The sequence below is a fragment of the Agrilus planipennis genome, unplaced genomic scaffold (assembly GCF_000699045.2).
Source record: "Agrilus planipennis isolate EAB-ADULT unplaced genomic scaffold, Apla_2.0 scaffold228, whole genome shotgun sequence".
NCBI classification, from domain to species: Eukaryota; Metazoa; Arthropoda; class Insecta; order Coleoptera; family Buprestidae; genus Agrilus; species Agrilus planipennis.
In genome coordinates, this window is record NW_020439016.1 from 123,879 (window position 1) to 136,835 (window position 12,957).

The 12,957-nt window shown below is 32.9% G+C and overlaps 1 protein-coding gene across 4 annotated transcripts in view; it reads right to left on the bottom strand.

Annotated features, from left to right (window-relative positions):
* The window catches only part of LOC108740749 (ATP-binding cassette sub-family A member 3), a 27,062-nt gene extending 14,440 nt beyond the window's left edge, over positions 1-12,622 (bottom strand). The window contains exons 1-14 of one of the 4 annotated variants that reach the window (XM_018475198.1): positions 12,511-12,622; positions 7,500-7,717; positions 7,209-7,439; positions 5,961-6,091; positions 5,641-5,900; positions 3,893-4,136; positions 3,654-3,833; positions 3,383-3,592; positions 2,075-2,523; positions 1,853-2,018; positions 1,356-1,573; positions 1,128-1,285; positions 953-1,065; positions 439-794 (exon numbers count right to left, since the gene is read on the bottom strand). In XM_018475198.1, coding sequence (XP_018330700.1) covers positions 439-794; positions 953-1,065; positions 1,128-1,285; positions 1,356-1,573; positions 1,853-2,018; positions 2,075-2,523; positions 3,383-3,592; positions 3,654-3,833; positions 3,893-4,136; positions 5,641-5,900; positions 5,961-6,091; positions 7,209-7,439; positions 7,500-7,702 — 2,919 coding nt within the window. In that variant the 5' untranslated portion in view covers positions 7,703-7,717; positions 12,511-12,622. Of the gene's footprint in view, positions 1-438; positions 795-952; positions 1,066-1,127; positions 1,286-1,355; positions 1,574-1,852; positions 2,019-2,074; positions 2,524-3,382; positions 3,593-3,653; positions 3,834-3,892; positions 4,137-5,640; positions 5,901-5,960; positions 6,092-7,208; positions 7,440-7,499; positions 7,718-8,692; positions 8,780-8,921; positions 9,421-12,510 lie in introns of those variants that run through there. The other 3 variants (XM_018475197.1, XM_018475200.1, XM_018475199.2) reach the window with 3 other exon arrangements.
* Positions 12,623-12,957: the final 335 nt, after the last annotated feature.

The window sequence follows — 12,957 nt, forward strand, 5'->3', positions numbered from 1 at the left end:
TCATTTTTTTGATTTTTAATTTACCCACTATAAACTATCGATTCCCGGCGGGGGTGTGACAACAGCAACAATTTTTCCCTCATTAATTTGAGGTAGTTTGTAGTGGGTAAATTAAAAAATCGAAAAAATGATTTCAAATTAATAGGATTTCATATATTTAATATTAGGGGGATGGATACCTTTGTAAATCTCGGTTGCGTTGATATTCCTTTTTAATTATTATAAAGGAACAACAATCTAAATATTGTTTGCTTATTTTTGATAAGATGGGGAGTTTGAATGATGATATAAAAAAAAAATAAATAATATGGCAGAGTTTTTTAAAAATAAATTTCTTAAAAACAAAACCAATGGTTTCATTGATAGCTTCAACCAGAAGGTTTTAGATTGAATGAGTAAAGACTTGCAGAGCACCCGCCTTGATAAGGTAACACTTACCTCTTGAAGAATCACTTCGGACAAATTTCCTGAACCAGTCTCAATATACTTTTGGTTCTGACTGTTCATTACATTCAGGTAAGAGTTGTAGTAATTATTTTCACTAGTTCCACTTATAAGGGTCACTGGATTATTGTAGCGACTCAATGTTATCGGTAGACTGGGTAAATCGCTAGTTCTGTCATAAAGACGACCCACGATCATGGCAATTATTAAGAAAAGAACAGGAACCAATATCTGAATTAACATTAAAACCCACGACCGATACGTTGATAAAACTCTTTTCAAAAACATCACAAGGAATTGGTTCCTCCAAAGAGCACAACCAGTCAAGTATTTCGGGTATCCTAGGTTTACTAAAAGGAAGAAATAATGAAGGAGAGGCTTTTAAATAAGTAAAAAAAAAACAATTTTTATATAAAGCTAATAAAAAGAGTTAGTCGAGAAGGATTGTCCAGTCATGGAGGAGAATAATTTATTTTATTACCCAAAAAAAAAACAACGAGGTACTTACTGTCTGTTATTTTGTCATAACTGGACGTAAAACTGTTACTGTCGTCCTGTTTTTTATAAGTAATTTTGCCATTCATTTCATTTTGTTCCTCTTGTCCATGATCAGCTCCAACTCTGGAAAAGAACACAAATTTACCCGGACGTCATCAAAATCGTGCTTGTCATTTTGCGCTTACTTCATAAAGACTTCTTCCAAAGTAGTCAAAGAAATTCCATAACTCCTTATACCCAAACTGTTACTGTTCCTTTCCAAATCTTCGAGCATAGCTTCAAATACATTCGATTTTTGTTCGTCCAGTAAATAAGTCAATTCCGAACCTACATTGCTTTCCACCTAAATAATAATGGTAAGAATGTAACAACACTCAAACTACACCAATGTATAATTTCATTATGAAACTTACTATCACATCTGGAATATATTTTTGAAAGAGACGGGTCACTTCCGCAACATTGCAACTCTGCATTTTATCTATTACCAGATGATAACCTGCTCCGTATTTTTTCTTGAGGAAAAAGCTTGAACCGCAACATTGCAATACACCGCCTGCCATTATGGCAATTCTGTCTCCTAAAAGATCTGCTTCGTCCATGAAGTGAGTTGTCAAAAGCAGAGTTCGACCTAAATTTGAAGACAAAGTCAAGAATATTTCAATTCAAGTATAACTCTGAGAATCCTAAGAGGAGGAAGATGGATAATTCTGGGAAAACTGATTGATTATTTAAACACTACCAGTACATCAAATTCAAATGTAATACACTTAGATGCAACTTTATCTTTCGCAGTAATAGTCTAAACAAATTAAACTTTCGGGTGTAAAAGTTTGTAACATAGGTCTATTTTAAACTTTTCCAAAAAATGGCGATTTTTGATCGATCAATCTGAACTTTAAAGTATTACCTTTTTTCTGTTGTTGAAGAAGATCCCATAAAGCCCTTCGAGCCGACGGGTCGACACCTGCAGATGGTTCATCCAACATCACTACCTTTGAATCACCACACAACGCTATTCCTACGCATAATTTTCTCTTCATTCCTCCAGAAAGAGTAGAAGCCTTCGCATTTCTCTAAAGATTACATTGAAATAAAAAATAACTAGTAATACACACTGTGTAATTTTTACCTTATCAGTGAGTTCTAAAAGGCTTAAGTATTTTTCAATTTCAAAGTCAATCTCCTCATTTTTCATCCCTTTTAATTTGCTGAAGAAATACAGATGATCGCGTACAGTTAGTTCATCGAATAACACGTTACTTTGAGGGCAAAGTCCCAGACTAGTTCTGACCCCGTCCATGTCCGTCCTAATGTCGTGGCCAGCAATTAGAGCTGTTCCTCGAGTCGGTGGAAAGATCCCAGTCAACATGGACATTGTTGTTGTCTTACCGGCTCCATTATGTCCCAGAAGAACGGTTATCTGGTCCTCGTACAAATTTAGTGATAAATCTCTAACAGCGACTTTCCTGTTTTTGTAAACTTTGTTTAAATGTTTAATTTGGATGCCCACATTCAGATTTTCTGGATCTTTTTCGATATAATCGTTACTTTCTTCTTTTGGTTCGTAACTTGTGTCAACTGCAAGATTAAAAATCGAAACCTGGCAGTTAACAATTTTTGTTCTTTTGTCAATAATGAGAATAATAATTCAAAATATATTTAATGATATGTATATTTAGGGACACTATTTTTGAAGTTAAGAGATTGACATCTTTAATATGAAGTAGATTCCGTTTTGGGATTTTACAATCATGATCTAACATAAGCTCTAGACACGTTTCTTTGGTTTGTATCCTCAGGGAACGCAGCAAGGATACTGAAGCACGTACCTTAAGGATGTCAATCAAAAGTTGATAACTCCTCGAAAGAGAAAAGCCAATTATAGACCAAGACCATCAACCCCAAACAACGAACCCATTTCAGTCAATGCCAAACGCAAAAACCTTTATATCTTCAAGAAAAACTATTTTTATTGACTGAATGAAAAAGATACTCCCTTTTTGGATTTCTACAGTATGCCCTCAAAAGTTTTATTAGATGATGTGAGCGTAATTTTGATAACATTTCATTGATTCTTGTGACAATATTTATTTATGGATTTACAGAGGACTTTATGGAAGTAAATACAAAATAGGCCAGATAGGTTGATACGACACCTTCTCAGGTATGAAGGTCTAGTCAGAGACATATTAGAGGCAGAAATAGGAGTTAAGAAGAGTAGAGGTAGAGCTAGATTAGATTACTGTTCGCTGATGTGGGATGTTCTAATTTTAGGGAAATGCGAAGATTAGCTCAGGACAGGAAAGAGTGGAGGTGCGTGTCCTATCAGTCTTAGGACTGACAACCTTATGATGATGATTTTAAATAAAAAATTATTTCATGGAGTGATAAGTGAATAAAATTTAATCTCAGTGTTTGAAATTGATGTGTAACCTACCTACGTAATGTGATTTTCCGCACCAATAAGATGATGTGAAAAGAAAATACCATTTCTGTGGTACTCCGTATTTTCCGGGAAATACAGCCTCAATATACAATGCGATGAGTAGATAAATCAATGTGTCAAACACCAGCATGATAAGAACATGTCCGAGTACCAAATTATCGTCCGTGGAAGCCGTCTCCCATATGTTATGCCACTGAAAACCTTATATAATAAATTGTAAAATACAAATAAAACTCAATTTAGTAAATCAATTATTTAATACCTTCTTCGTTCCCTTCAAACATTATCATCAACTGGAAGCCGTATGCGACGGCAGTGTTGGCGAAAATACATGCACCTAATTTTTGAGAAAGTGATAAGGATATATAACTTTCTCTCATGAACATGTACGGGGCGTACGATAAGAACCAAGCCATGCCAGCGATTGTGGCAGCAACATTTGCTAATGAAATTTTAATTTTTAGAACATCGTTAAAACTAATATTCAAAATTTGATTTTACCTCTTGTAAAGAATACGCTGATAAGAAATGAGAAGGTGATTATTGAAGATACATATGGTATGAATAGCACCAAAAGGACTGTAGGATCGGAAGCAGTGAAAACGCTCAAATCCTTTCCGGAATACCATCTTACTTTCACTAAGATTACTATCAATATAACTGAGATCAATAAGAAAATAAATTCTTTTACAAACCAAGCTGTCCAATGCAACCATCCTGGTAAACCCATAATTTTCATAGTTTCCTAAACATGAAATCAAAGATTAAGTACTATAAGTAAAGAGCAAAATAGATATCAAGAAATGCGAAATTTGATTCAGGATAAGTAATGCGATGATGAACCCTGAAGGTTCCCGATATTTGGAACATTATTTATTTTTAAACTCAGCAATTTAGTAGCGGATTCAAGGGGGAGAATTGGGGGAAATTTCTCCTTCCAAGGCTCTTTTGAATTATAGATTATTTATATCTGTACTATGGAAAATGCTGCGTGCTCAAGTAGGAGAGAGACAGATGTCGAACGCTGCCGAACGCGGAGGCCGATTGTGCCTCTTTGTCGCTCGTTCCGCGCTCTCGCTTGCACTTCAAGCCTTAAATGGAACGCCTCAGAGCGAGGTAACGCCGCATGAGTCATGTTTTTCCATCGAATTATAAGACGTTGTCACGTCAAAAAGTAATTGTCTTCATTTTGTAAGTGAAAGTAATGAATTTTGGAAAACGCCGCTTAATGAAGAACTCATTCTAAAAACTATATTTATTAAAAAGGTATTTTCCACCCATCCTACCCCTATTTTTACAATTATCAATTTTGAATCTATCTTTGATTGTAATTAATGGAGAATGATCAAAGAAATAAAATTTATCGTATTAGGGGCGATTTATTAATTTCGTAATAGTACCAAGGGGCGGTTAAGAAACTCTCTACATGTTCTTATGTTGCGAGGAGGGGAGGGTAAATTCATTCTTACTTAATATTTTGTAAATAGATATTCAATATCAGGAATCTAATTCCATTTTGGATTCCGAATGGTCTTCTTCATTTTATAATACCAATTGTCTCCGATTGGACAACATTGCTTAATAATCTATTCAGTCCAGACGAAGATTGATGATTTAAATTAATCTGGTTTTCACTGTATAATTTAGTTTCTTTAAGACTAATTTGAAACTAGTCGATTATTGTTTTATGCAAAGTATTATTCGTTTGTAGTTTTACTGATTTATGTTTGCTGACTTTAAAATTAGTTGGAAAATCCCTTTTAATTCTAATACCAAATACTTTACTAATAATAACATAGTTTTAATCTAAATCTTATAGCAACAGAATAGTATTATTTGAATTATTAATTGTTAAAAAATTAAAATCTTTACTTCACGTTAAACTTTTAGTGCAATTAATCATTCTCTAACATTTTATTATTTAGAAGAACGATATAGAATCTTACGTAAGAAAGGGGAGGGAGAGTTTGAAAATTCTTATATATCCTTACATGGGGGTAGGGGGATCAAAAGTAACCAAAATTTGTCCTTACGTAATTAATGAATTGTCCCTTACAACTTTAAGATAAATGGAATTTTTACTTTGATTGTTCAGTGTTTGTACGAAAATTTAAGATTTTAATACGTTAACAGTATGTCCCTTTGTATGAATATATTATAATGCGTTTGAGTCAACAAAAGGATAATAGACCTTGTAGATAAGGGTTCCATTTTTCGATTTAGGTACGGAACCTTAATAATATACTCACCTTCAACTGTTTTTCTTTTTCAATAGTTACACATCTGACAATGTTGATACACGTGTAAACGAAACTCAACATAATTATAAGACTAACAAAACTCTCGAGAGCTGTTAATAAGAAATCATTAATCCATCTCGGATAAGGATATCTTTGCATCCATATATCTGGCTTTTGGAAATTATTACTGCTTGAAGTTTCTTTGAAATAGCTTATTAGGGATAATGAGAGTTCTTGTTGCAACGGCAGAAATCCTTCTTCTTGATAATCTAAAAGTTTGAACTGTAAACTGGAAAGCGAAAATTTATTTTTTTTTTAAGTAATTTTACATGGAGGTCCTCCAGTTGGATGATCTATTCTCCTGGGGCCGGCGTACTGGTAAAGTGGAAATAAAAGGTTTGTAAACCATGTTATTGATCCTAATCCTACTACTCTTGCCGAACGTTGCTCGCCAGGGAACCTAATAAGGATGTACAGAGAAAAACATTTTTCCTGTAATTTTAATTTCGACATATTCGAAAAATTTAAGTTCTTATAAATGCAAAAAGTATGGAACAATATTTATGTAACAATATAAATGTTAATAAATTCCATTTACGAAACACAGATTTTATTTACCCGGCGCCTTCACCAAATTTGTCATTATTTAAAGAAATATTGTTAAGTTGGATTAAGTTGGGCTGGGTTAGGTTCTTAACAACAAAAACACATTGTAATAAGATGTTATTGAAATGCATACATACATATTTTTCTTGATACCACACACACAACCATACTATTGAAATGATAGTGTGGAAAGCCTTAAACTTTTTCTTTTAAAAATTTCACGAAAATACGTATATTTTTTAGTGCACCCATTCAAGAAACCGACGTGGGGACTGTGTGGCCAGTCGTTCTGCACTCTTTTTTAATGAACGTGGACTGCCAGTATCTTTAATTTGATATATGGTACGTGTTACCTTTGACCTACATAAACACTAGTTTCAAACAGCTATTAAGTATATTATAAACTACATAGCTGAGCCTGTCTAAAGTTGACCGTGGTATCTGTTGTCTATGAACCATAGCATTTCCTATGCAATTTATATGCAACAAACTATCCACTCGAATTTAATGGTTATAGGATGTCATTAGAATGTATGCAACCAACTGTACACCCTAATAGAGACCCGACACTTTTTTCATATGAAAATACCATCCAAATTTGCGACTTGTACGAATTTTCCAAAAATTTTCATTCATACAAACCTTACCCAGGCAATTACGAACGCAATAAAAAAGTACTGGGAAATTGATAAAGGTTTTCGCGGTTACAGATACTGTTCTGATTCGGTTCTAAAGACGGTCGGGTGTTGGAATTGCTTCCGAACGTTTCGCTCACACAAGTGGTGAGGTTCTTCAGAGGTCCTCCCATCTCCAATGCTGGACGTGATCTCACCCATATTAACGAAACTTTTAGGCCTTCAGACTCCAATCAGAACAGCATCAGTTTAATGAAAAAAAATCAACCAAACGGTCTAACCTTTCTCATGTAATTCTTTGTCATGCATGTGGCAGTTTGTTAGATTTGTGATTACCTTATTGTGATATCTAAATCCTTATAAAGAGATACGTTTCCGTGTAAGGAATCAGGGAATTGTACTCCTGCCAAGATGGAGTCCATTGTGGAAGCCTGCATGGCAGATTCAAGTAACGCGCTGTTGTTAAACGATCTATGCCCAGAAACTCCCAAATTAATTACAACGTCGTTCATTATACGTTCCAGTGAAGGATTATATGGAGACCAACCTACTACGTACGAACTAAAGCTGTAAAACAAGTTTCCAGAAAATATTCATTTCAAATTATTCGTTTGTCTAATATAGTACCTCTCATTTAAGTTTGCTTTAAAGGCGGAAAAACTCATTCCATTATTGTACTCTTCAACATCTACCAAACTTCGTATGAGCACTAGAAGTGAAGAAAATAGGACTGGGGCTAAAATTTCTATCACAGTCTGCACCGGATGCCTTATTTGTAACAACCAATTTTTCCAAAATAGGAGGCAAAACTTATTCCATTTCTGACCCATGTTTAAACATTTATCCTACAAATAAATTGTTTCTATTAAAATTATAACTGAATGTTTAGAATATTAAAATAAGACTATAGACGTAGTAGATATTCATGAGTTTTCTTTATCTACAGTTACATCTGTATCTATTTATCTATATCTATATCTATAACTATATTAATAAATTTGAAGTGTTTGCCTGTAACATCAAAGTATCTGCATTTTTAAGCTAGTATTGTTATTTGTAGATACTTATGCAATTATTATAAATAAGACAAAAACAACCCGTAAATTTTTTTGTCTCTTACACGCTAATCTACGAAACCGCTTAAGGTTTGTTTGTTTGTATAAGTTAATTGTAGAAATGTTTAAACAATTTATGCAGAAACGGGTGCAAAAAATTTTTAACACAATGCCCTAATCTCGAACAATTTTCTTTTTGGAATCGGTTCAATGATATTCCATTTATCTAAACTTTAAATTTAGTATTCCGGAGATAGAAAAAAATTAAAAATGAGATAAAAAATGAAAAAATAACATGATCGCAGAGTGAAAAAGGAAAACGTAAGCGGGTAAAGTAAACATGTAAAAAATTAGTAGAACTTCCGAAATATCTTCAGAAGAGAAAAAAGTGACGAACATGGCAATGCCAGCTAGGTTCAGAACAGGAAATTAATGGAATGAAAATGGATATTGGATAGAAAGTAGGTACCAAAAACCTATGTAGATTATGTGAAGAGAATGAAGAAACGCAAAAACACATGAGGTCATCATGTAAAGTATAAAGAATGGACGAAAGCATGGGGAATAACGGTGGGATCAGGAGAGAGATTGAGATGGCTTGAAGAGGATACTCTAGTTAAGAAGGCAGCAGTTAGACACACAATGCATCCTGAAAGGACTCATTATTTTAGTTAAAAAAAGAACTCAGTTTTGTTCGAACATCGGCTATCAATCTACCCTTAAACAATCTTGTTAAACTTATTTCAAAAATGCATAAAAACTTACATTTTATGTAGATACTTACACAACTTTCGATACTACAATAATGATTGATTATTGATTAACGTACAAATGTGCAATTCGTTTGAAATAACTTATATGTTTATTAACTCTCTTGAGTGAATCATATACAACGAAAGGATTTTTGAGATAGGAATGATAATGAAAAGTGCGTTATCGTGACACAACAATCTACCTACTGTAAAAAAATCGAGTGCAATTAGTAAATACTCACACATAACAGTCCCTGTAGCAGTCAGACGGTGTAACAAAATAATTATAATGCTGGATGGTCATGAATTATAAAAAAGTGCCGCAAATGCGAGCGAAATTGTTACTATTACACCGAATCATTCAATCAATAAACACTGCTGACGGTCAAGAGTAAATATAAATTCGTTTTATCTCTAGTTTGATAGTTTCTAATGTAATTTCCATTTTACGCTTAAATCGGTAGTAATATTAAGAAATCATTTCTAACACCTTTATTAGAAAGCTCTAAAATATTCTCAAAACATTTGTCAATTAATTTTGAACTTCGAAAGGCCATAATAAGGTTATGATAATTTTTGAAAACTGCATGAACAAACTCGATAATTACATCTATTGTTTTGCCTTTTTAAAAAGTAATCATCACTTTATTTACAATTAGTTATTAAACGTCAGATTATTTAGAATTTTGATTATACTGGATCAAAAATCTACACTACACATTTTGTATTAATAAATTAGAGACAATGACGAATCAATGATGTAATAATATGAACAAGCAGTTCGCGCATATAAACCCGACAAGGTCGCGCCTAAGGCCTTGCCTTTTACATTGAGTTTTCCATTCTGTGAAATGAGTTGCATAGTCACAGGAAAATTTAATACTTTTTAACAAATGGTTTTCAACGCTAAAATTTTCTTTTCCCAGTCATTCATAAATTAATGCTCATAACAACTGTTTTTAGTAGTTTTTCCATTGAACACACTTGAAATGCCGTGTTGGCACTCACTCGCATTATTCACGATATGTCCCTCCAAGAGAAGATTAAATTTGTTTTCCCCGGGTTCAAATTTGACAAATTACTCAAGGAATCGGGATCGATAGTTCTCAATTCAGAAACTATACAGTCCGAACACCAATCAACTCTTAATCAATTATTTGTACCTATATACAGGGTAAATTTAGGATTAGTACGTATCGCCCGTGCTCAAAATTGTGTGATGCGTCAGTCACATCTTATCTACACCAAAATTACTTTATTGTAACTATAAGTTGAGTGAGTTTAATTTAAAGTTATAAAGATTAAAGCACTGAGTATCATAACAACGGATTAAAACTAAATTAACTCATGGTAGGGATATCAGTTGTCTACGTATTTAATCAATAAAGAACCGATTAATAAACGTTGGGATTAAGATCAATACCTTAACTCCAACGTTGTGAAACGAGCTTTTCTGTAAAGCACTGAAAGGGAATGAAACAAAAGGGTTCAAGGTTTGTAACATATACAATGTGACTCATCAACAAAGAATACATAGAAATATGAAATTTTGACACCAACTTAGAAGAGATTTTTGGAAAATCATCCCCTTAGATTACAAATTAAAAACAAAAACATTATTCAGCATTACTGATAAAGCAACCTCCAATAAAAGGATAAACATTCGTATGGGAAATCATTGTTAAACTAAAAACCATGGATATAACAAGTCTAATTCATAAAGGTTTAATATACTTTATTAGATGAACCTAAAAACATATGAATCATAGTTAACCTTCGCAGCTGGTGATATAGTGCAAACACCACTATTAGTCTAGAAAAACTGCAATATTTAAAAAATTAGCAAATGCCTGTAAGGTTTTCTTAGAAAATATTTTATAGCAAAGTAAATGTAGAAAATTAAATAGGTATATTATAAGAAAGTATTTTGAAAATACGTATTTTGTATTTTACATTTGAAATAACAAATCAAAAAGGTCATTGCATTTTGTATTTAAATACTATTAAAACACCATTTTGCACATCTCTACTCATGATAAACATCCTTAATTCCTGACTGTATTTAATTTTTATCTAGAAAGGGATCAGTAAAAATCCTAAAATCTGTAATAATCTACGTCATTTGTTCCTAAATATACGATATGCGCATCAATATTTAAAATGGTTTATTGTTATCTTATTTTTTTTTACGATAACGTATTATTATCCTGTTATTAGGAAATATCAACATTTAATATTTATGTACCCAGCACGCTTTATGAAAAGTCGCAGGTAGCTATACAACATCTTGCTTTTTGAGTTTTCTAGTCAAGTTTCGGTCAGTTCGGTCGTTCGTCTGGCTGCTTGTATTAATAGTTCGATTTCTTCCGATTTACCAACGTGATTGGTAAAATTGATGACAAAATTTTTGGTTTTAATCAATATACAATACGGGGCTTTTTTGAACTGTTAGCTCTCATCAGCACGGTGATTTATAACTATTTGTCTCCCTTATTGCGATACTAAAGTGATACACTCTAATTCTTCTTATAAATCACCCTATTAATTAATTAATTAATTTGAGTCCTTTAGTCACAACATAATTTGTTTCAGATGTTTTATCAGAGAGTCCCTTTAAATTTTTAAAATGTTAATATCAAATATTTAAAAAAAAAACTTTACTTGGCAGGTACTTCTTCGATAGGTATAAGAATTATTTATGTATATATGTACCTTTCATCTGAATCGAATTATTTCAACCATTATTTCAAATTATTCATTTAGGCAAATACTATTTTATTATTATTTGCCTAAAAGCTTTCTGGGTAAATGGTGACAATATACAATTACACTCGAGAGGGTAAAGTATACAAATTAGAAATGTACCGGATAGCCGGCGTCATTATCAGGTATCCGACCGGATTCTGAAAAAAGTACCGTATCCGCCGAATACCGGACAAACTAGGTATCCGGACATCTCTAATGCAAATTTCACAGGACAGTTGCACTCGTCTACGAATAATAACTATTATTATAAAGGACAGCTGCATTTGAAGCTAAAGCGGGCAATTTTTTTAGTTGTTATATATCTCTAACAAAATATATATATATGTACATTTATATGTAGTAAATTCTTTCTTAACGGATTTGCTTACGATCACGTTCACTTTCATATTGATAAAAGGAAATATATGGAACATGGAAATGATTACACTCACTTCGTGGGTGTTGCCTTTTCCTACTTGATATATTACAATGCAATTGACCTTTGTCCATCATAATGATATTTACCTAGGCGAATAATTGGAAATAATGATTAAATAATTTGCCTGGTCGAAAAGTACCCATTTGTCTAGGCAAATGTTATTTTTGATTGACTATTTTTCTGCGATATACACACGAAACCCGCCGAACGCTTGCCTACAAGAACGCAAAATTTTCATGAAAATAGATGTATTCTCATAACACGTGTTTTAGCCACGCACCCATGACCCCGTGTGACCAGTCGTTCCGATGAATTCCTTTATCTATCGGCACAATTTGCACAGCGATTTACTTGAGGTTTAAGACATAACAACTTTGTTTGCCCTAATTAATTATGAAATGCATATCGGGATGATGCTGTACATGGCTATGATAGAGAATCCTATTTCATTAATTGACTTGCATGTCTAGATTATTATTAGTGACTTTCATGCTTTATGCACTAAATTCTTATAAGTTAATGTAGAAAAGTGTTAAGTAGATGTAGATGCGTTTTTGTTGACTTTAAGATTTGAAAGGCAGTCTCCATGACAAATATTTTATTTGGTGACTAGACAATTTAATTAATAAAGGTTTTGCATTACATACCTTAATAACACTAGCAAGAAGTAGGACTTTATGTCAACATAATAAAGATAAAATTCATTGATGTCACTAACTGACTGCGAACAGCACTTCTATATTTCGCGCTACAAAATGGTAAAATTTTCTGTTATTGATTGTCATTACACACTTTTATCACGGGCGTTAGTCAAGATAAAAAAAGTTGTCATTAATACTTATTCCAAGGTCACACACCACATTCACCGTGTGTTTTCAGAAATGGCGCACTTTCAATTTTAAAAACTGTTTCAAACGGAGCACCGTTACTTTTCATATACCTAAATTGAGACTTGTAACAATAATTAAGCATTTCAATTATCATTGTTTCTACTACGAACTTTGCAAGTGCACGAGTTTTCTTAACTGCAGAAAAGAATTAATTTTCAGGGTACCTATAGCAAACGTATCTATGTATGTGTGTAATGTCAAGCA